Source organism: Pogona vitticeps, chromosome 6 (assembly GCF_051106095.1).
Source record: "Pogona vitticeps strain Pit_001003342236 chromosome 6, PviZW2.1, whole genome shotgun sequence".
NCBI lineage: Eukaryota > Metazoa > Chordata > Lepidosauria > Squamata > Agamidae > Pogona > Pogona vitticeps.
Genome location: NC_135788.1, coordinates 6,235,722 through 6,255,622, shown reverse-complemented (window position 1 = coordinate 6,255,622; position 19,901 = coordinate 6,235,722). Strand labels below are relative to the sequence as shown.

Below are 19,901 nucleotides of genomic sequence, written 5' to 3'. Positions count from 1 at the left end.
TCACACGGTGCTTTGTGCTTCTGCCTCAGGCTCTGTTGTGGGTGTTATGGGTGACGATAAAGTGGACAGGAGAGAACATGGTGTAGGACAGGCCACCTGTTTTTAATAGGCTCCAGGACCTCTGGGTCATGTGACTTCCAACTAGGGCACATGACATCCATATTAAAGATGCTGAATACCCCCAGGAAATTCAACATCTTTGGTCCCTGTTATCTGGAACGCTGCTGTAAGAGAAAGGAGTTCTGCTGGAGAGGTCTCTGGCTGCGGAGCTAGACGTTGGGAGTTCGATTCCCCCACTGGGAATTCCCTCCTGGACGGAGGCTGGACATGATGATCCGTAGGCTCCCTTCCAGCTCCGCAGTTCTAGGATTATGCGGAGCAAAGAGCAGGCCTTTTAAATGTGAAAATAAAACACCCTTAATTTTAGAAATAGCTGGGTGGCGGTGGGGGGGGGTTGTTTTCGTTTTGCACACAGACAACCCTAAAAGTCCCACCCGTACAGCTGAATTCAAGGCACAAAAGCCAATTTTGTCCTTTTTGAAGATGGTGGGCGTGAAAGCTTAGGGTACCCGTGCTTAAGTGGTTTGCTGGAACGGTGGCCAAGAAGTATTTAAAAGGAAATCGACGAGGTTTTAAAACCAAGGAAAATGGACTGGTTGTCCTGGCAATGCCCTTTTCTATACCAGTACTCTCTCCCCCCCCCCAAATGGAAAAAAGTCCTTTCAGTACAATTACTTTTCTTTTTCTTCCTTCCTCAAAATGTCAGCCCCCACTGATCACCCTCTCTTTTGTGGGAACCTTTAGGGGCTCTCGTCCGTCCATCCATTGCGATGCCTTTTGGTCTTCACTTTGCTTGCTCCTATTTCAGTTCCCCTGGGCTGGCCAAGTCAACAGCTGCCTGGAATACGGAGCCTTTGTTTTATTTACAGTTGGGTTTGGGGCTGGGTTAGAGCTGGATAATGAAGAATTTGCTTTGAAGACGGGACCCTTTGAGTGTCCCACCAGCGGTGTGCCAGGGGAGACAACCACCTCCCCAAAGAAGCAAGCAGGCAGTCCACCTAATAAGCAAGGCAGAGAGTTGCCAGAAGCAGCATTTGAAATTGGCCGGGAGAGGAAGAAAGCAACTGGATGCCTCCACCACAGGACATCTAAGCCTGGAGCACGTTCTTGCTCTAATTCGGAACAGAAGTCACTTGGGCCTCCCCCATCCTGTGCCAGAACAGCCCTTGGCAGGACAATGCCAGACTTTGCAAAGAAGGCTTCGGCGGGCGAGGGTCTGTATGCATAGTTTTAATCATCTGAACTGGGGCTTAGGAAGAATTAGGAGGTGAAGAGTGTGTTTGGGCTCAAAGCAAAATGACCGACCGCTCTGCTCCCAGTGTTATGCAAATACAACCAGGGCAGGGTAAATAACACACAGAGTTCTCATGGCTGAAATCTGCAGAGAAATGAGTGCCCATCATCCACTCCCTTGTCCTCCTAAGTCACAGAGAAATGACTAGAAGGAGCTTCTGTTTTTCACTCATTATCTCATCCTACTGCATATCAAGGAACACAATTAGTCTAAGACTGTCAAACACATACTCTAGACTTCCCAGGCCCCTATTACATATATTCCATCCTTCATATCACCTTTCTGGTACCATTCGGTGTGAGCTTAAGTGCACACCACTTGACAGAGGTTGGAAAAGCTGGTTTTTGGACAACTGTTCCCAGAATCCCCTGCCCCTGCCCCCGCCACCAGCAGATCCTCCTCGAAATTTCAGAGACCTAGAAAAACACTTGGAGAACATGCAGTTTTTACAGACAGTTGCTCTTTCGTAGAGGGCACTGAGAATCGGGGAGGGGTCAGAGTGAGCAGTCCGGTCTCCCTCCTTGCCCTCTCCCTGGTCGAGGAGGACACGTCACAAAGGCTAAAGACAGTGAGATGAGGTGGGCAAACAGTGGCCCTCCAGATGTCATTGGCTGGAGGGCCACTCTTTGCCCACCTCACCTCTGGTCCAGGTGGTTGGGGTTGATGGGAGCTGCAGTTTAACAACATCTAGAGGACCTCACTTTGCCTCCCAGTCCTCAGGATGGGTGCAATGCAGTTGGGCAGTTTAGCCCAGTTTGGCACGGCACCTGTACAAGTGTTCCACAGGCACCACACACTCCCATCTCCTGCCTCTTCTCTGTGCTTACCCATTCCCCAGCTGAAGCATACTTTCCTCCCCTGCCTCCTCTGTGCAACTGCCCACTCACCAATCACAGTGTGTGTTTCCCTCCTCTGCCTCCTCTAGCAGCTGCCCACTCAAAGGCAGCACTGCAGGTGATAACTGAGGAGGCAATTGTGCTGTGGAGGCACGAAAGGGGGGGAAGTGCTTGGTTCCCAACAAACTTGGCCAAATTACCGAACTGGGGCTTGTGCCCATCTCGACTTACCAGTAGTGTTAGAGGTCCCCCTACTCTACCCCCTTCAGTTCCCAGCATTTTCTAAAAGGGATTTACATTCGACTTTCCCTCCGTCATGACTGTGCAAACAGAGGATGCAGAAGATGACAATGGAAGCTTGTGTGTCTCTCAGAGAAGGTCTATCAAGGCTGATCCCAGACATTTAAATATCTGTATAAAAGCCAGCCGTTCAGTCTTACTTCTTTCTGACCTGGCATTGCTTCCTCTTGTCCCTCAGGCATAGATAGGAAATGTTATCTTTTGGATTATAGTTCCCGGAATATTTGCTCTTGGGTGTGTGGGAACTGTTTGTTTGTTTTCTTAATAACTTCCCCGTTCTCCGGTAGCCACCGTCTTGGGATATAGGATGGCACACACAACTCTGTCTTCTAGCATCTTGCTGCTCACTCCCCGGCATCTGCTGCCTGAGGACAACACCTCCCTCTACCTGAACGTTGGGCTTACCTTGGGGTCTAGAGTACACCTTAGCAGCAACAGGTGGTGCATTTGCCTAGTCATCTGAAACCAACATCACAAAAATCCCAGAAGCAAACAACTCAAGACCAAATTAGAAATATATGTAGCATCTAGGTCCTCTTTTATGTTTGTCAGCTTAGTTTAATGTAGCTTAAATTTATTTGTCCTTTGATGATGCTGTCTTTTTTAACGTTCGTGTCATCGTTGTGAACCACCCAGAGTGACCACTGTTCACATCGCCATTATAAAAATTAAATAAAACAATACATTTTAGCCCCCCCCTTTTAAAAAAAAATCTGTAGTAGCAGAGAGGTAAATGATCTGGAATGGGAATCTATAATGGAAAGCATTGCCTTGGCTGTATCATCTAGAATGACTGTTGGTCAACCACTGACACACGCAAATAAATGCAGATTAAAAGGGCAGTTCTTTTGGAATCTGATTCCAGAAGATTGTGGTAAGTTACATTTTTAGAAGTGGCAGGGTGATTCAACTCTAGTGAAAAGACTCTGTTTGGTTGTATAGGCTGGTAAAGATTCCGTAGAACACTGAGGGAAATCGAAACTTTACATTCTGAAGAATTTCACCCCAATCTCCTTGAGTCCAAGACCATTAAAACACAAGCGTCTGCCGGTAGGACAGCAGGAACAAGCAATAGGGATTTGTGGAAACAACAGCGGAAAAAACTCCACACTGAACCATGCAGAGCAATAAGGGGGGGAGAAAAGATGCTACTTACGCCATGACAATAACACAAAAATCCAGCCAGTTCCATGGATCCCGAAGGAAAGTGAACTCTGTCATACAAAATCCTCTTGCCAAGATTTTTATCAATGATTCAAACGTGTAAATGCCAGTGAACGTGTACCTGCAAAGGGTTAAAAGTCCAAGGAAAAGTGATGCTCTTAGAAGCGGAGAGAAAAGGAGAAGACAGGGCATTTACACATGTACATATCCGTTTATCTTTCGACGTCCATTCTGCAAATACGAAATGGGCTCTGGAGCCGAAACAACAGAAGGTTTTTCATTAAATCGTACGACATCGCCTCCCAAGATAACATGGTGACATGTTACCACAACTCAAAGGGTGAGGAACATACACACGGAAAAGAGGCCTGAGAGATGATTTCAAAGCATGGTTTCATTCATAAGGATTAGTGACAGGAGTGACATGCAGTCTGCTCAAGAAACAGAGAATTGAGTAACAATTTTTATACAGTACTTGGAAGTGTTATCATTTTGCACTACAAGTCCCAGAATACTCTAACCAGTGGCCCATGGGGCTTAGAGGAGCGACTCTCCAGAAAAGTAATTTTTCCAAGGTATGTATACCCTTTTGTGATGGAACATGCTCTCTGTCAGCACATAATTTGTCAGGCAGAATTCTGGATTTCGTGGGACAACTGGAAAAAAAATATTTTAAAAAGGAAGAAGGGGGGGAAGTACACTTCGAGTAATTACAGCTATCCGATCCACGTGAAAGCAGCCTGCTCACGTCACCACAGTAGCCGTACATTTTATGGGCTCTTAGTGTCTTAGATAGGAATTCGCATTTAAGCTATTGGACATTCTTAGCTCCAGATGAGTGAGCTGCACAAACATAATAAAATAAAAAGGAATCTATTTGACCCAAAATAAAACACCTTTTTGACCTCAAATCTGCCGGTTAGACCAGAAGCAAAGGTCATATGTTCTTATATGGAATTTGTTGCTGCAGGACACAGCAACAGCAACAAGATAAGGAAAAAAATGTCCTTTTTTTCTAGCTGGATGAGGCAAATGTCATAGAGCAAAAGCCTCATAAGAGCTATGACCCATAAGATCCAAATGTAGCCCTTTTAGCTGAGGCACTATTTTATTGTAAGGTCTTGGAAGCAGATGCTTACCTTCCTGATTTCTACATTTTCTTCCCTCCCTTTTTGCCCCACTTGGGTTTTTGATTGATACCACCAACCCCCTGTTTCCCTCTGACCTAGCTATCTGCTGACCGTCTCCTGTGGGAATGTTTATCATAGACCCTGACGCCAAACATAAGCCATAAACCGCTGCACGTGAGATGGAACGCCACACCCAGGATTCTTAAAGCCAACGAATGGAATATTTTACCTGTGATTTCTCTATTTCGTTTTGCACTCTGTGTTTTCCTCCCCCACCCACATAGGGCTGAGGAAGTGGACACAATCCACGAAAGCTCACATTAAAATATAAGAGGTGCCACATGTCCTTGTTTTTGGTTTCTTTCTTTTGGATTTTGGCTGGGAGATGTGGGGACCTGTAGTCTCCCCTCTGCTTCCACAAAACACATGCGTACATACATAAACACACACATACACTGACGTCTTCTGAGTTCTGGTCCAACAAGAAGACCCACCTTCAGACATTTCTCCTTCTCGCTTCCCCTGTACAGCCCTGCCAGACTTTGCCTTGTGTAACTGTCAACCATAGTTATTCAAACTTCTGATGTCTCAAACACTCTGTATGCCCCTTGGGACAAAACGAGTTACATCCTTTTCATATATCCTGGCATCTTACTGATTCCTAACATATACAGAAGGGGCTGACATTCACTGACTTTATCCTAAATTTGTACAGTCAGACAGCTAGGAGGGTTGTGCTGTTAAAAGAGGCCACTGGCCTAAACCCGGAGGATAGCCCTAACTGAAGTAGCCCCACTGGCATATTTGCAGGATGTGAAGATATAAAACCCACCGACATCACGGGTATCTAGTTGGGAGTGACAATGGGATTTAAGCCACTGATTCCTAAAGGTAGTGCTTGAGACTCCGCAGAATTACAGTGATGCCTTGCAAGAAGAAAATAATTCGTTCCACGAGTCATTTCGTATTGCGAAGCATAGCCATAGAAAAATTCGTCTTGCGAGTCACCAAAAAAAAAAAGCTAAACGCTTTCGGCTTGCGAGTTTTTCGTTGCACGAGGCATTCATCTTGCAAGGCATCACTGTACTGTATAACCTAACTTTCCTCCTTAACAATCCAGTACCTTTCCTATGGAAGCAAGAAATGAAAAGTCCTCTTCGTGAACTCCAGAAATGATATCATGAAGGCATCTTAAAAACAAATCCTAACCAATTATTCATAAATTTACATAAGCTTTCGACAAGTTAGTTGCCACAAAGTATGCCTTCCACACTTAATAAGGGAAGCCTTTTGAAAGGGAGGTAAGTCTGTCTTCTTCTTTTTTCATAGTGTTTTTACCCCCTCATGACCCGTATGTTCCACAAGATACTGACTCAAAGAAGGGCATCTTGTCATCTTTCCCTCAGGCGCCAGCCACCAGGAGCAGATGGTTGTGTTGATCATCTGTCAGTCAAAAATAAAAAGTGTGTTCTGGTTGGCTCAATGAGCCACACTAATTGTTTAATGCACTGCACTTAGATTAAGCTTTTGCATCTGGTATCCATTTCCATAAGGAAAAAAACTTGCAGAAGTGCAAGCTTGGAGTCCTATTTGTTTAAACAGAAAACTTTTTTAAAAGCGATGAGCGTAACTCTTTTTAAAAAAGGAAACGGTCAAGGAACATTCTGATAGTAATTCAGCAAGATTTTTAGAAACATACAGGTATAAAAGTCAGTGCTCTGATTTCTCTCATTTAAACACTGCCTCTAGAACAGAGTGGGCAATCGGCAGGCCTTTACTAAATTTCAATATTTTTCTGCAGGTAACACATTCAGAAAGCCATATTTTCATCCCCTGGTAGCCCACCAGGCAGAAAAAAAGAAGGAATAGCCACACCTACTTCGCCCCAGCTTTGGCTCCGCCCACATCTAGAACAGGCCCATGGGGAATTCCTCGGCATCCAGAGTGGTTTTGGCTTACATTGTCCATCCAAAACAGCTCAGTGGTCAAATATTCTCAAACGCTGGCACCACCTTTTCTCCCCGAATGGGCACAATTGGTGGGGGATAGAGAACGGCATGAATCGTCAAAACAGCAGTATGTCTTGGTTTGTGGCTCACGGAAGTCCACGAACCACAAATTTATGAATTTTTCTGAATGAATCACGAATCGAGTCATCCGTTTGTTCGGGAATTTTTTTTTTAGACTGCCCGGTGACTGTCAAAAAAACTGAAAGAAACCCAGCGGTCTCCCCATTCACACAGACTTCCCACAACCACTGCCCCCACGGCTTCCCTACCTTTTCCTGCTGCTGCTTCCTCCTCCACAGCAGCCACTGTTCTATTGAGAAGCCGCTGGTTCCTGCAGAGGCCCCCACCCAAAGCAGGCTGACAAGCTGGCTAACTTTAAAAAAAAATTAAAAATCAGCCTGATGGCCTGTGTGCATGCCCCCAGGCGGCGGCAGCAGGAAAAGGTGGTGAGGCAGTGGAAACGGGGCAGGGGGCAGTCTGGGGAGGGGGGGAACAAACCAGGAGGTTCAGAAATCACCAAGAATTCGTTGGTTCAGGGTAGTCCAGTTCTCCATTTGGACGAACCCGAACCAATTCAAATTGACAAATTAACAACAAATTTCCTGGTTCGTTATTAACTTTGCACCTATCTCTAATTGTCGATCATGGGCACGCATGTGCGCACACACACACACACACACACGAACACGCCCACAGAGCAATCACCATTTCGCTGACTGGTTAAAATGCGGGCAGCCATCTCTCCACCTTGCCTACAGTACCGAGAGAGCCATCTATATGAGGAATGCAGGGGAAGGGAGGAAAGTCCCTCACAAGGATCTTTCTGCAGATTGTCCTTTCCTTGCTTCCTAGCAGCCGCGGTGGCAGCAGCAACAGCACGGAAAGAACAATCTGTATGAAATCAGCCGGAGACAATATCAGCAGGACAGAAGGGAGAGGCGTATTGCACACATGGGGAACCGCACTGAAGAACTAGTAGGTCACACTGGCTGGCCACAGGCTGTACATTCTCGACCTCGGAAATTGAATACAGCCAAGGAGCATCGCCCCTGCCATGGCATGGACCAGGCATACAGGATCTGGGCCAATTCCTAATGGCTCCTCTTACATTTTAAGGCATGAAATCAAACAGAACACAAGTGGAAATACGGTGATGTTAGGAGCAGGGGAGGTATTTGTTTTGTATACATTTTACTTCGTGCCCAATTTATGCCATACTTTTTAACATTCCGGTCTTCCGCTTAACATTGCATTTATTATTCAAAACACACATACATAACATGGCTTTAGTGACTGTATATATCAAAAGAACGGCACGCATTCCCCTCCATTCCCAGGAAGGCAACACTGACTCTGTCTCACACACAGGCAAAAGGGAAAAGCGGAGGGGGGGGGGGGAGGAGGAACTGATGAGTGAAGAGATACTTACTCGACATATTTATTCCAAGGAGGAAGTTCTGACCATGCCATGAACACACAATTGGTTAAAATAGTGCACATAATAAACATACTGAATAATGTGAAATGACGAGTTAAGGAACAAATCTGAGAAATTATAAATAAATAAATAAATCATTAAAAGATATATAAGAATAAAAAACAGCTTGTAAATTTAATTCTTTGTACTACAGCAATATAATTCAACCCTTGCCCAGTAAGTCTCAAGAAGCACCTCTATGCATAGTGTAAGGGTGATACAGTAACAGAACAAGGAAGGAAGAAAGGAAGGAAAGAAGGAAGGAAGGAAGGACAGACAGAGAGACAGATGGAAGGAAGGAAGGAAGGAAGGAAGGAAGGAAAGAAGGAAGGAAGGAAGGAAGGAAGGAAGGAAGGAAGGAAGGAAGGAAGGAAGGAAGGAAGGACAGACAGAGAGACAGATGGAAGGAAGGAAGGAAGGACAGACAGAGACAGATGGAAGGAAGGAAGGAAGGAAGGAAGGAAGGAAGGAAGGAAGGAAGGAAGGAAGGAAGGAAGGAAGGAAGGAAGGAAGGAAGGAAGGAAGGAAGGAAGATCTGCAGAGGTCCATAAGCCAAAATTCCACAACCACCATAGAATAATTATGCAATCAAAATAAATGAGGAAGTGATGCCAGCACCAAAAGTTAGGTTTTGAACTAAAACCCCTCAAATTCTGCCAGCCAACATGAACACCCTATTTATCCCCACATTTCCAAGATGCCAGGTGATGGAAGATCAAACCGATAAAAATAATGCAAACAGGAATGATGGTACAGCATAAGATCAAGTGGTGTTCCTCAACTTTCTTTAATCTCATCTCAAAATGTAGACACAACTCACTCTTCTGCCAAAAAAAGGGACCTGGGAAGTTGCCAAGACAAACTATTCATTCATCTCACTGAGTGAGTTCACTTAGCAGCAATTTTCTGAGTTCTTAGGCAGAGTATTCGTTACTATCCCTGTGACTATGGATCCTTCCTGGTTTTGAGTCTACGGTTGGATTTGTAAGCAAACCATGTGTTTTCTGACCGAGTTAGAATCCCTGCCTCTGGCACTCACGTGACACATATCATGAGATGATTCTTTCAGCAAATAACTGATGAATAGTTGCACTAATTAACAACCCATGTTCCAACAAATAACATTGATGTATACGTATTTTCACCCACCCCAAAAATGTAACTATCCAAAACATTTAAAATCCTGGATAAAACTTGCAATATTCCTAATTGATGAAGTGAACTGATGCAGGTAAAGCATAAAAAACTAAGGCCTCAGCTCCAAGAACCGTGAGTAACCAAAAATATTTTTAATGGCTATAATGCTAGCAACCAGACCTAGTAAAATTATGCTAGATTTAAACAACAACAAAAACAACAACAACAACAACAGCAAAACCACAGGCCACCACTGAAATGGCCCTGCTCTCATTGAACTTGTCACTTTCTTCTTGGGGGGTGGGGTAGGGGACTGCTGGATGGCCCGAGATCGGAAATGTTTGCTTTTTTGCACTACAACTCCCAGCATCCACAGCCAGTATAAATTCTGGGAATGACAGTCTCATACCCCTGAATATTTCTATCCCTGAATTTAACTACAGTAATTTTTTAAAGCAACATGTGCTGCTTATATATTGTCCCGTAGCACTTAAAACACTCCCTGTGCAGTTTACAATTTAATTATGCAGACTACACACTGCTCTCGCCTCTCCCTAGCAAGCTGGGTACTCAGTTTACCAGCTTCGAAAGGACGGAAGGCTGAGTGAACCTTGAGCCAGCTACCTGGAATTGAACCCAGGTCGTGAGCACAGTTTTGGCTGCAGTACCGCAGTTTAACCACTGCACCGCGAGGCTCCATATTTCAGTTAAAACTCTGGGGACAGGGAGGCAATCTTACTCTTGGTTCAGTGCAATCAACACTTTTAACTACAATCCAATGATTTAAAAATCAACCATTTGAGACACATCAAGACTGCTTTTTCTGCAGTGTATTTTTTGGCACAGATGTGCACACGCGAATCAGTAACAGGGAAGGGGGAGCATGAATGGAATGAAAGCTGCAGCCAACGACACATGCCCAAAAATATTCTCAATATTGAGAAAGTTAAATTCCTTGGTGTTCCTTTCTGCTTTGAAAGAAGGCCAGGTCAATTTTGGAATTTGGAAATAATTTCAACTAAGGAAATTTTTAAAAAGCAACTGTAGTGTTTTGGGGGGAGGGTCTTTAAATAAATAAAAAGTAACTGTTTTAGTTTACTTTTTAAAAGGGGCTCCGTCTGTCTACTTTTGCCAGGACTAACACCTGGATTTGCACCACCGTAGCTAGTGTTCTAACTACCGAGTCTTGAACCTCTTAACGGCAACTAATTGTTTTTAAGCGGTAAGACTTTGAACTCAGTGTCTTTTCTCATCATATAATTTGTATATCTACACGTATTTATCTCTCTAAGACACAAATATGCTCTCACAAATGTGCAGGAAAGCTTCATTGTATCTAAGAATGATTTATTGATGGAGCTAAGTACAATGATTTCACAAAAAAAGGGTGTGATTTGATGGAAGTAAAAGGTGGAATCACACAGCTATAGAGCAGCAGAGAATAAATAGAGGAGACTTTCAGACAGCTCAGGGCGACAGACCTAAAAGCAAAAAAGCAGAGTGAGCTGCTTTTATATCACCTCGTAGTGCTTAAATCTCTGTCTCAGTGGTTTACAGTTTAATTACACAGGCTACACATTGCCCCGATCCCAAGCAAGCTGGGTACTCAGTTTACTGGAAAGATGGAAGGATGAGTCAACCTCAAGGCAGCTATTTGAGCCCAGGATCGAACTCAATCCGTGAGCAGAGTCTTGACTGCAGGACTGCAGTTTAACCTCTGCGTCACGAGAGCTGGAGAAACAAAGGCAACAGATGGCATAATATAAACTGAAATAATTGATTCGCTGGTTACAGCATCAGCGATGACCTTGCTGTCTGCAATGTTTGATTCTTTTGCGCTATGATTCCAAGAATTCCCCAGCAATCATAGAATAAGGAGGGGACCGTGAGGACATCAAGCCCAACCCCCTGCTCAATGCAGGAATCCAGATCCAAGCAGATTAGGCAGAGCGTTGTACAGTTTTCCTTTGAATGCTGGAGGCATTCACATGTACTGGACTTTATCCAAGAGAGGCATAAGAGTGGCCGAGCTAGCTGGAAGTCAATCGTTCAAAAGAGAAGTTTTCCAAGCTCTGGATGTCCTCCATCCTGCATGATTATCATCGTCCGTAAATTCGTCAAGAAAGCACTGCTCTGAATACCTTTCCCCCATTCGGTCCTCATCTTCAGACACATGCTTGCCTACAGAACAGTAATCAAAGGTCAGGTCAGGAAGCAGCCTCTACGGCATAATCACGCAAATAGCACAAAAGTGATCTTGTGAGCAAGGTACGAAACCTCAATTTATGTTGTAGTGGGGAAGGGAAGTGGCTAATTTTGCTGCCTGCTCCATCAGGCCCGCCGTCATAAGTCAGTGTGGTTGCTAACTAGCTTGGTTCTTCCCACAAGAGAATTTAGAAACTAATAATTGGACTCCAGGGTGTAGATCAGCCAAAGCCGGAGTCAAAAACACTTTCCACTATGGGGACCTCCACCTTCTGAAAAATGACTGCAGAGAATAGCAGTTGCCAAGCCTAATTTTTTGCTGCTATTACTTGATTAACATTAATCTCCATAACAGGGTTAAGCAAGTGAGGTTAAGTCTCCTTGGGGGGGGGGTGTTCCTCTCTGCTCCACCCACCCACCCCAATTCCTGGTCTCAGAGATGCCTCCTTCATTTACACCTTCTCCCCTTCTCCTGCAAGCATGAATAGACACTGCCAGAGTTTGCTCTGTAGTCTGCCAGTTTGCTCTGTAATGTCCTTTTCAGGTAAACGGGACTGGAGAAAAAATGAGATGTCTATAGGAAAGTTTGTGATGGCTATTCACGCAAGAGATGGACTGCGGAGCACCTCTTATTCGGAGTGACTGAGCCATCGTGGGGAAGGATAGCATTAAAAAGTTCTTGTTTGGTTGGGGGAGAAGAGTGCCAGTAGGCAGCACTCCTGCATGAATAGATAGAAGGGAACTTCTGAAATGATTTCTGATCAAGGCTATTTATGAATCAAACACTCCCTAAAACCAATGATGATGGGGGACCCTCATCTGGTACAGATCGCTTGTAGCACTAGCAGCTGGAGCTTCGCAAGAGAAGCTTAAGCATACAGGTATGGTATTGGCAGCCAAACCTTTCCAGATATTCACATCAACCTTACTGGTCAGCACTTACCAATATTTTTACATGCATAAGATGCCCCCATGTATAAGACCCCCCCACACACACTTTTCTAATCCAAAATTAAGAACTCTAAGTGGGACTTAGCAAGTGAGGGGGGAAAGGGATCAAAGCGCTTTAGGATCGCTTTGATCCCTGCTTTCTCCTCCACTTGTTTTTGTTCTCTCCTCAGCTTACTTCCGTGTATTAGACGACCCTCAATTTTTAGTCTAAAGTTTTTAGACAAAAGTATAGTCTTATACACAGAAAAATACGGTACCTAGATTCTCCACCTCACTTTTGAAAATGGGGACTTTCGCCAACCTCCAACCTGATAGTGTTTTACATGTTCTGCCCGATTTTTTTTCCAAAAAGTATTACAGTGAGATTCTGAGATCGCACCATGAGAACAGTTGAATGCTACTCATGAGACTCTTTAAACATGAAGTCGTTTAGTGGCTAGGTACTCCCACGCCGACTCTTTACCGATCTTGGGCTTTAACCTTCAACAATTGACTTATTTTTGCCTGACGGAGCACAGTTTCCCCCTCTGACAGAAGAAGTCTGATGAGAAGTTGAATGGCTGTTGGGAGGTACTGCTTGCTGTGCCTGTTTAAGGCACCGAAGTTTGTAATTTTAAATAGAGATATGTATAGAGATATATAATAAAAGGCTTATAGCTTCTGAAACTTACATCCTAGTTCTTTTTTTTCTCCTCTTGCCATATTTCACTGCGCGGTATATGAAAGGATCAACACAGAGAGACTGGGGCACCAGAGACGTTTAGGGCAAATACAAAACCAGCATGGAGAGAAAGAGAAGGTGTACCAGTGGGAAAATCTCTCTTCTGCACACAGTAAAACTACTAAGCATGTACAGGTTACTTTAGTGTTAGGCAACTTCATATATAGAGTCTCTGTAATCTTTACAAGACCCAACTTGCAGAAAGAAAAACAGGGGGAAATGTAAGATCACTGAAAGCAAGATTGGAAGCTTACGCCTGATGTAAAATTCGAGCCTATGACATGCTGTCTTGCACTTAAACTGTTCTGCTTCAACACCCTCTTCTCTTTCCTGTCTGCCTTCCTTTAAATATACGTTAGTCATCAGCCAAGAACTGTAGCTAACCTATGGACATCTGGAAATGGAGTAAGGCTTCCCAAGTCAAGAGCCACCCCCAAACCCTGTAGAAAAACATCTGGCCCAGTATGCGAGCTTGATATAGGATCTGCTTTGCTCCCCTCGCCCCAGGATGCAGAATTCAACCGCCAGGCTTGCTCCGGAGTTGGTCATTTCAAATAATTCAAGTGTCATTTTCTTTTAATTTTTAAAAAAGCCATTCTTGACACACCCAAACTCAAAGGAACCTTAAAAACAGCCTCCAAGGAAATGTCGTGGAAGAGGATGGAAACAGGGCTGGGCAAGGAACAGGGCTGGGCAAATGGTACACAGTATGGGGTACAGCTGCTAGAGCCCCAGATTTGCCTTTTCTGAATACAAATCTGAATATATATTACTGAAAGTGTGCACAATACTGCTAGCGAGACCTCCAAAGTTAGAGGAATCGCTGACTAGAGTGAATGCGGAATTTTTTAGAAAAAGGATACAAAAATAAAGCTTGACTTGACCAACATTGCCAACAGTCAAGCAAAAGAAGGTTTAAAGCTTAGCCTTGGAACCCTCTCCACTCTTAGCAAAATAAAATATGGGTCACATTTAGATGTTAAAAGAAAGGCATAGTTCTCGTGATTACTCCATTTCCCCCTCTCACAACTTGATTTCTTCAAACATCTTGACTTTGAAATTGATTCTGTGTTTACCCTTCAAGGACCAATCACAAAACAATACTCACCAGAATGCAAGATACAGTGGTGAGCAAACAGAATGTACTGTAATAAACAGACACCTTAAAGGAAGTGATGTTTCTAATATCATTGTAACTGCATCACTTAGTAGCTTGATCTATAAGGGGGTACCTGTGGCCCTTCCGGACATTGTTGGTCTGCAATCCCAATTACCTCTCGCCAGTGGTGAAGGACAAGGGGTCTGGTAGTCCAACAACATCTGTTGGTCCATGTGCTTCCCATCCTGCACTGAACAGTACAAGAAAGGAGCAAATCAGAACACGAGTTGTTAATGTAAGTGGACTACAGAATTCTGACTAGCTTCCTACAGATTTTGAATTGCTGTTGTTTTTTTCAGTGAGGGCTCAAAGCCCTTGGTTTCTAGGTTTCTTGAAATATAAGGAACATGTTAAACGTACATTGATCTCTCCATATTCTCTCTGTCGTTTGCTTCAGCATCAAAGGCAACCACAGCAAAATAATGCTTTGCTGAGTCATGAGTGACATGCATTTTAATAATCTGTTTAAAAGCAACTCATAATGCAAGCACTTTGTTGAATTAGAGCCATCAAGCTTGTGCTTTTGCATACAGATCTGTGCATATATATTACTGTTCAGGAGGAGGATGTGGAGAAGTTTAGGTAGCTAAGCTTCCCTTTGACAAATATATGCTTCTGAAAGTCTTCAGTCTTCCATGCTGAGCAGAGCAACTGCATTCAATCTTGCTAAAACCGCCCACACTTCTGAAACACACACACACACACACAAGGAGTGAATTCACTCCAGAGAGTTGTTTGGAGGGAAAAGAGATTGAAAATGTAAGGTCTTCAGATCTGGATAAAGAATGACATTTGCCTTGTCTTACTTTCTGAGCCTGACTGCATTGACAGCCTCCATAGAGCAAAAAAGCAGCCGGGGAGGAAATGTCATGACGTGTATTTATCTTGTGACCAATGAATATGGTTGGGAGGGAGAAGTCTGACCCTCGCGCCCCAGGAGTACAGAGGAGCTACAGAAAATAAACCAAAATAATGCAGCGACTTTGCTTTTATCCTCGGGCAGCTACCGTGATCTGCCAGGTTTTGATTTCCTGTGCTGAGCCGGAGATCCGTGCAGGAAAAGCAACCTCTCTTTGAGATTCTTCCTATTGGGTTCGATTTCTATCAGGAAGGGCCACAAGGACTGACAGTTAAATGCATTCACTCTTGGGCAGATTGCTCAGAGCAAAGAAACCGCTGCAATCCAATGGACAGCCCATCAAGAATGCCCACGAGGCTTCTCCTTGGCCAAGATGGAATCAGAAAGGAGATCTTCTGCCGTCCCTCTGAGCTTGGTGCTTTAATTCCCCTTGGTCCACATTCTCAGCCTACCTGGGCGCCATATTCTTCTTCCCAGCCATGTGCACATCTTTTCCTTCTCTCAAAGAAGGTGGACTGAAAACCTATTAAGCTCCCTGGGCAGTTTCACCTCTACAGTGAGGAAACATCTCTGGATTCTCAGTGTGAGGCAGAAGCTTCACTGGCCTTCTACAGAGGCTTTGCACCTGGTTCTCTGCACTCCAAGAAGATGAGAAGGTGCGAAACGGACAGGATGGAGCTGAGAATGTAGCTCTTTAGCAGGAGAAATGAAATGGAAGAGAAGTTCTTCAAGCCCGTGCTACTCTCTGTTTGGCTGGCCTTTTTCTTAAAGGCGGTTACAAGACTTTTCCCTAGAAAGACATAGTGCTTCGTCTGTTTCTCTACAGCGCAGGACACTCCTTGCAGAGAGTTCTCTAAACCAGGCAGAGCTTGATATTCCTCTAATTAGAAGTGCAGTTGAAGGTAAGGTACAGTGACTTAGAAGAGCTTTGCCTGCATTAGAAAATGGCCACTCAGAACCTTGGAAGCCTTCAATTGCTTCCTAAAGTGAACCTCATGCAGAGAAGATGGGGAAGAGGCCACCGAAACCAAGATGGGACTAAAACAGGCTTTAAAAGGCAGCAAGGATAGGCAGAAAGCAGCCTCGGATCTGGTAGCAGATCTTTTGTTGATTTGCAGTACCTTAGAAAGGGTTTTTGACCCTCAGCTATCTATTAGAAGCAATAATTAATGCTATTATTGATACCATGCCCCATCAAGTCAGAACCATCTTCAAGGAGCCTCGTGGTGCCATGGTTAAACTGCAGTACTGCAGCTCATACTCTGCTCATAACCTGGGTTCAGTCTCAGGTAGCCGGCTCAAGGTTCACTCAGCCTTCCTTCCTTATGAGATCAGTAAGTTGAATATCCATCTTGCTGGTGGGGAGGCAGTGTGTATCCTGAATAATTATTTTATTTTTATTTATTTATTTATTGTATTTATACCCCGCCTATCTAGTCATTTCGACCACTCTAGGCAGCTTACAACATAAGGATAACAAGTTCTAAAAATATATATAACAATTAATTAATTAAATGATTCTATAAGATGGGAAAAATAAAAATAAATCAAATAAAGAGGAAAAAAGAGGAAAGAGGACAGGAATTAACTGGAAGGGAAGGCCTGCCTATACATCCATGTTTTTAGTTGGTTCTTAAAAGTAAAATTAAATTAAAATTAAATTGCAAACCACCCAGAGAGCGCTTTAAGTGCTATGAGGGAATATATAAGCAGCATGCACCAGGTCCTAAAGATATCTGAGAAATGAAGATTTCAGTTCCAGTGTTGCTTCTTAAACGGCACATCGAAATAGCTTTAGATTATACCAGCCGCCTGCACTGTGTTTTTCCTTTCTTTTTGCACATTGCACTTTAAGAATAAATCCGTTGCTACCAGAACAGAGTGCCGGCTCAGGGTTCATTCAGCATTCCATCCTTCCAAGGTCAGTAAATTGAGTACCCAGTTTGTGGGGGCGGGGAAGCAATGTGTCACTTGCATAATTAGGTTGTGAACCATCCATAGAGTGCTTTGAGCACTGTGGAGCGGTATATAAGCAGCACGCATTGCTTTTTCCTTTCCAGTGACCCTAACAGAGCTTTCAATGTAAAGTGAGATATGAGTTTGGTGGGTGAAGTATACCAATTTTAGCAAAAGAGCAGAGGAGATTCCACTAGCCTGAGGTCTGCCCATCATGGAACTGTTCATTGTGAGTGGATGGTCATAGCAGTTCAAGCCCGTAGGGTCTACTTTAAATTTTGGGGTATCCTCCTCCAGTGGCTGAAGTAACAGCAGAAATTATCCCCTATGCAAATTCATATAGCTTTATGTTTGTCACTGTATGCAACCAATTTCTTGGATACATACCCGGAGCCCACAGATCAGACAATTACACCTTCTGTACAGCACCCAGTGAATCCCAGACACACCTATATGAATCTTTGCAGAGCAATCCTATGCATGTTTAAAAAATAATATCAGTTACAGGTAGAGAGAATCTCTGGACCAAGGCCAGACCTGGGAGTGTCGACTGCTTCTGCCTTCAGTCAGTATGGAGCTAAGGTTTCCGGTTAAAAAAACGGGAAATCCTTGCATGTTATTGAGCTCTGATTTGCAACCCCATAATAGAGCCTATTAGAGACATCACCTTGCCAACAAAAGTCCAAATAGTCAAAGCTATGGCTTTCCCTGTAGTGATATACGGAAGTGAGAGCTGGACCATAAAGAAAGCTGACAGCCAAAGAATTGATGCTTTTGAATGTGGTGCTGGAGGAGACTCTTGAGAGTCGCTTGGACTGCAAGGAGAACAAACCTATCCATTCTGAAGGAAATCAAGCCTGAGTGCTCACTGGAAGGACAGATCCTGAAGCTGAGGCTCCAATACTTTGGCCATCTCATGAGAAGAGAAGACTCCCTGGAAAAGACCTTGATGCTGGGAAAGTGTGAAGGCAAGAGGAGAAGGGGACGACAGAGGACGAGATGGTTGGACAGTGGCATCGTAGCTACCAGCATGAATTTGACCCAACTCCGGGAGGCAGTGGAAGACAAGAGGGCCTGGCATGCTCTGGCCCATGGGGTCACGAAGAGTCGGACACGACTAAACCACAACAATAGAGCCTATTATGTCTTAGGTAAGTGCACATAAGATTGCAGCCTTAAAGAGGCAAGGATCGTCTCCTCTGCTCCACTGGGCTGTTGTTTCCCAACCAATGCTCATCCCATGTTCATATAATACCCAGGTATATTCCACTTCGGCTAAACAACAACAAATATCCACTTGTCTCCCGACAAAGCTTCCGAAAACACCCGGCTGCTACTTCTCCTTCTCCTTCTTCTTTCTTCAGTTCCGGCCCCCACCCGCCTTCCATTTTTCGTCCTCCTTCTCTTGTGCTATCAGCCAGACTCTCACTATCATTCCCCTCTCCTGTGTTTGCAATAACTAACACAGCACTTGCTATCAGGCAAAGAAATTACACATCCCTAGGTGGCGGTTGGCCTTTTGGGGCCACCAGCTAGCTGAGATATGTACTTAGAGCACGTTCGACATCACAGGAAGATGTTTGGGAAGACCTTAACGCCACTGCCACACTCCTGCCTCTAAAAGAAAAGAAGAAAAGCTAGATCATGCCTTTGGCTTCTGGAGTGAAGCTCAGCAAATACAACTAGGACCCCTCTGTGTGCCCCCATGTTGCACAACTAATATCATAGCACAGTTAGGACTGTTGGTGTGCTATCCAACTTATTTACAGTTACACACCTATGCCAAAGAATGTCTCCCACCAGGACAAGGTTTTGTTGGGACCGCCTCAAAGTCACTTGATAGACTTCAAAGCAAAGTAGGAAAATCAAACAATGATCGAGTAAAATGGATACAGGACACATTCTCCATGAACGCAGAGAAAATCAGTCAATGCAGCCCTTATCTGCATGCGTTTTATGCTCCACCGTGTGTACTAAAGATGATCTACTAAACGGCCGAGATAACACTATTGAAGTAGCCTGCTTCTGATCAAAAAGTCTAATTATTTTAACGTTTCAAAAATTGTTTGAGCTTTACCTATATTTCCTTTTAGAGCCCTAATTTTAAATTGCACAACACTCTGATAGGAATAAAGAAAGAATTTTAAGGCTTTTCAGATTGGGATGCAGAGTCAAAAGTGGGGCACCTCACAGCTTTTGGGAGGCCAAGGGACAGAAAGGCCATCATCCTCCCCCAGAAATCCTAGGCTCTGCATCAAAAGTGCCAGGTGATGTTTCTCCACATCAAGAAAAGATCCGTCTGGTGAATTTCTATGGTTTGAAAGTGCAGGAACACCAATAATTATGACTTTTCTATACTTTCACTGTTTTCTCCCAAAGAGATCGAATTAAGTAAAGAGGCATGGTTTACAGCCAGATTGTGTACATCCTCATATCCCACAAAAGCACACACAAAAAGTACAGAATGTACTACTGGACATAGATTTCAGCTCCCCACAAATCTTAAAGGGTGGGTAGGTATGTCCATGTGTCTAAAAAAAGTTCCTAATGCTTCTGCTCACAGGTTTATGAAAACATCATCATCTGATGTCTCAGAGCTCAGATAAATGGACGAGTAACAACAAAGAACTACATAGCACTTTA

At 44.0% G+C, this 19,901-nt stretch overlaps 1 protein-coding gene across 6 annotated transcripts in view; it reads right to left on the bottom strand.

The window, feature by feature from the left end:
• The window catches only part of LOC110071938 (sodium channel protein type 5 subunit alpha), a 281,534-nt gene that overhangs the window by 199,673 nt on the left and 61,960 nt on the right, over positions 1-19,901 (bottom strand). For 5 of the 6 annotated variants that reach the window (XM_078378169.1, XM_078378172.1, XM_078378171.1 and 2 more), the window contains exons 1-2: positions 8,223-9,100; positions 3,647-3,775 (exon numbers count right to left, since the gene is read on the bottom strand). In XM_078378169.1, coding sequence (XP_078234295.1) covers positions 3,647-3,775; positions 8,223-8,302 — 209 coding nt within the window. In that variant the 5' untranslated portion in view covers positions 8,303-9,100. Of the gene's footprint in view, positions 1-3,646; positions 3,776-8,222; positions 9,101-19,901 lie in introns of those variants that run through there. The other variant, XM_073002844.2, reaches the window with a different exon arrangement.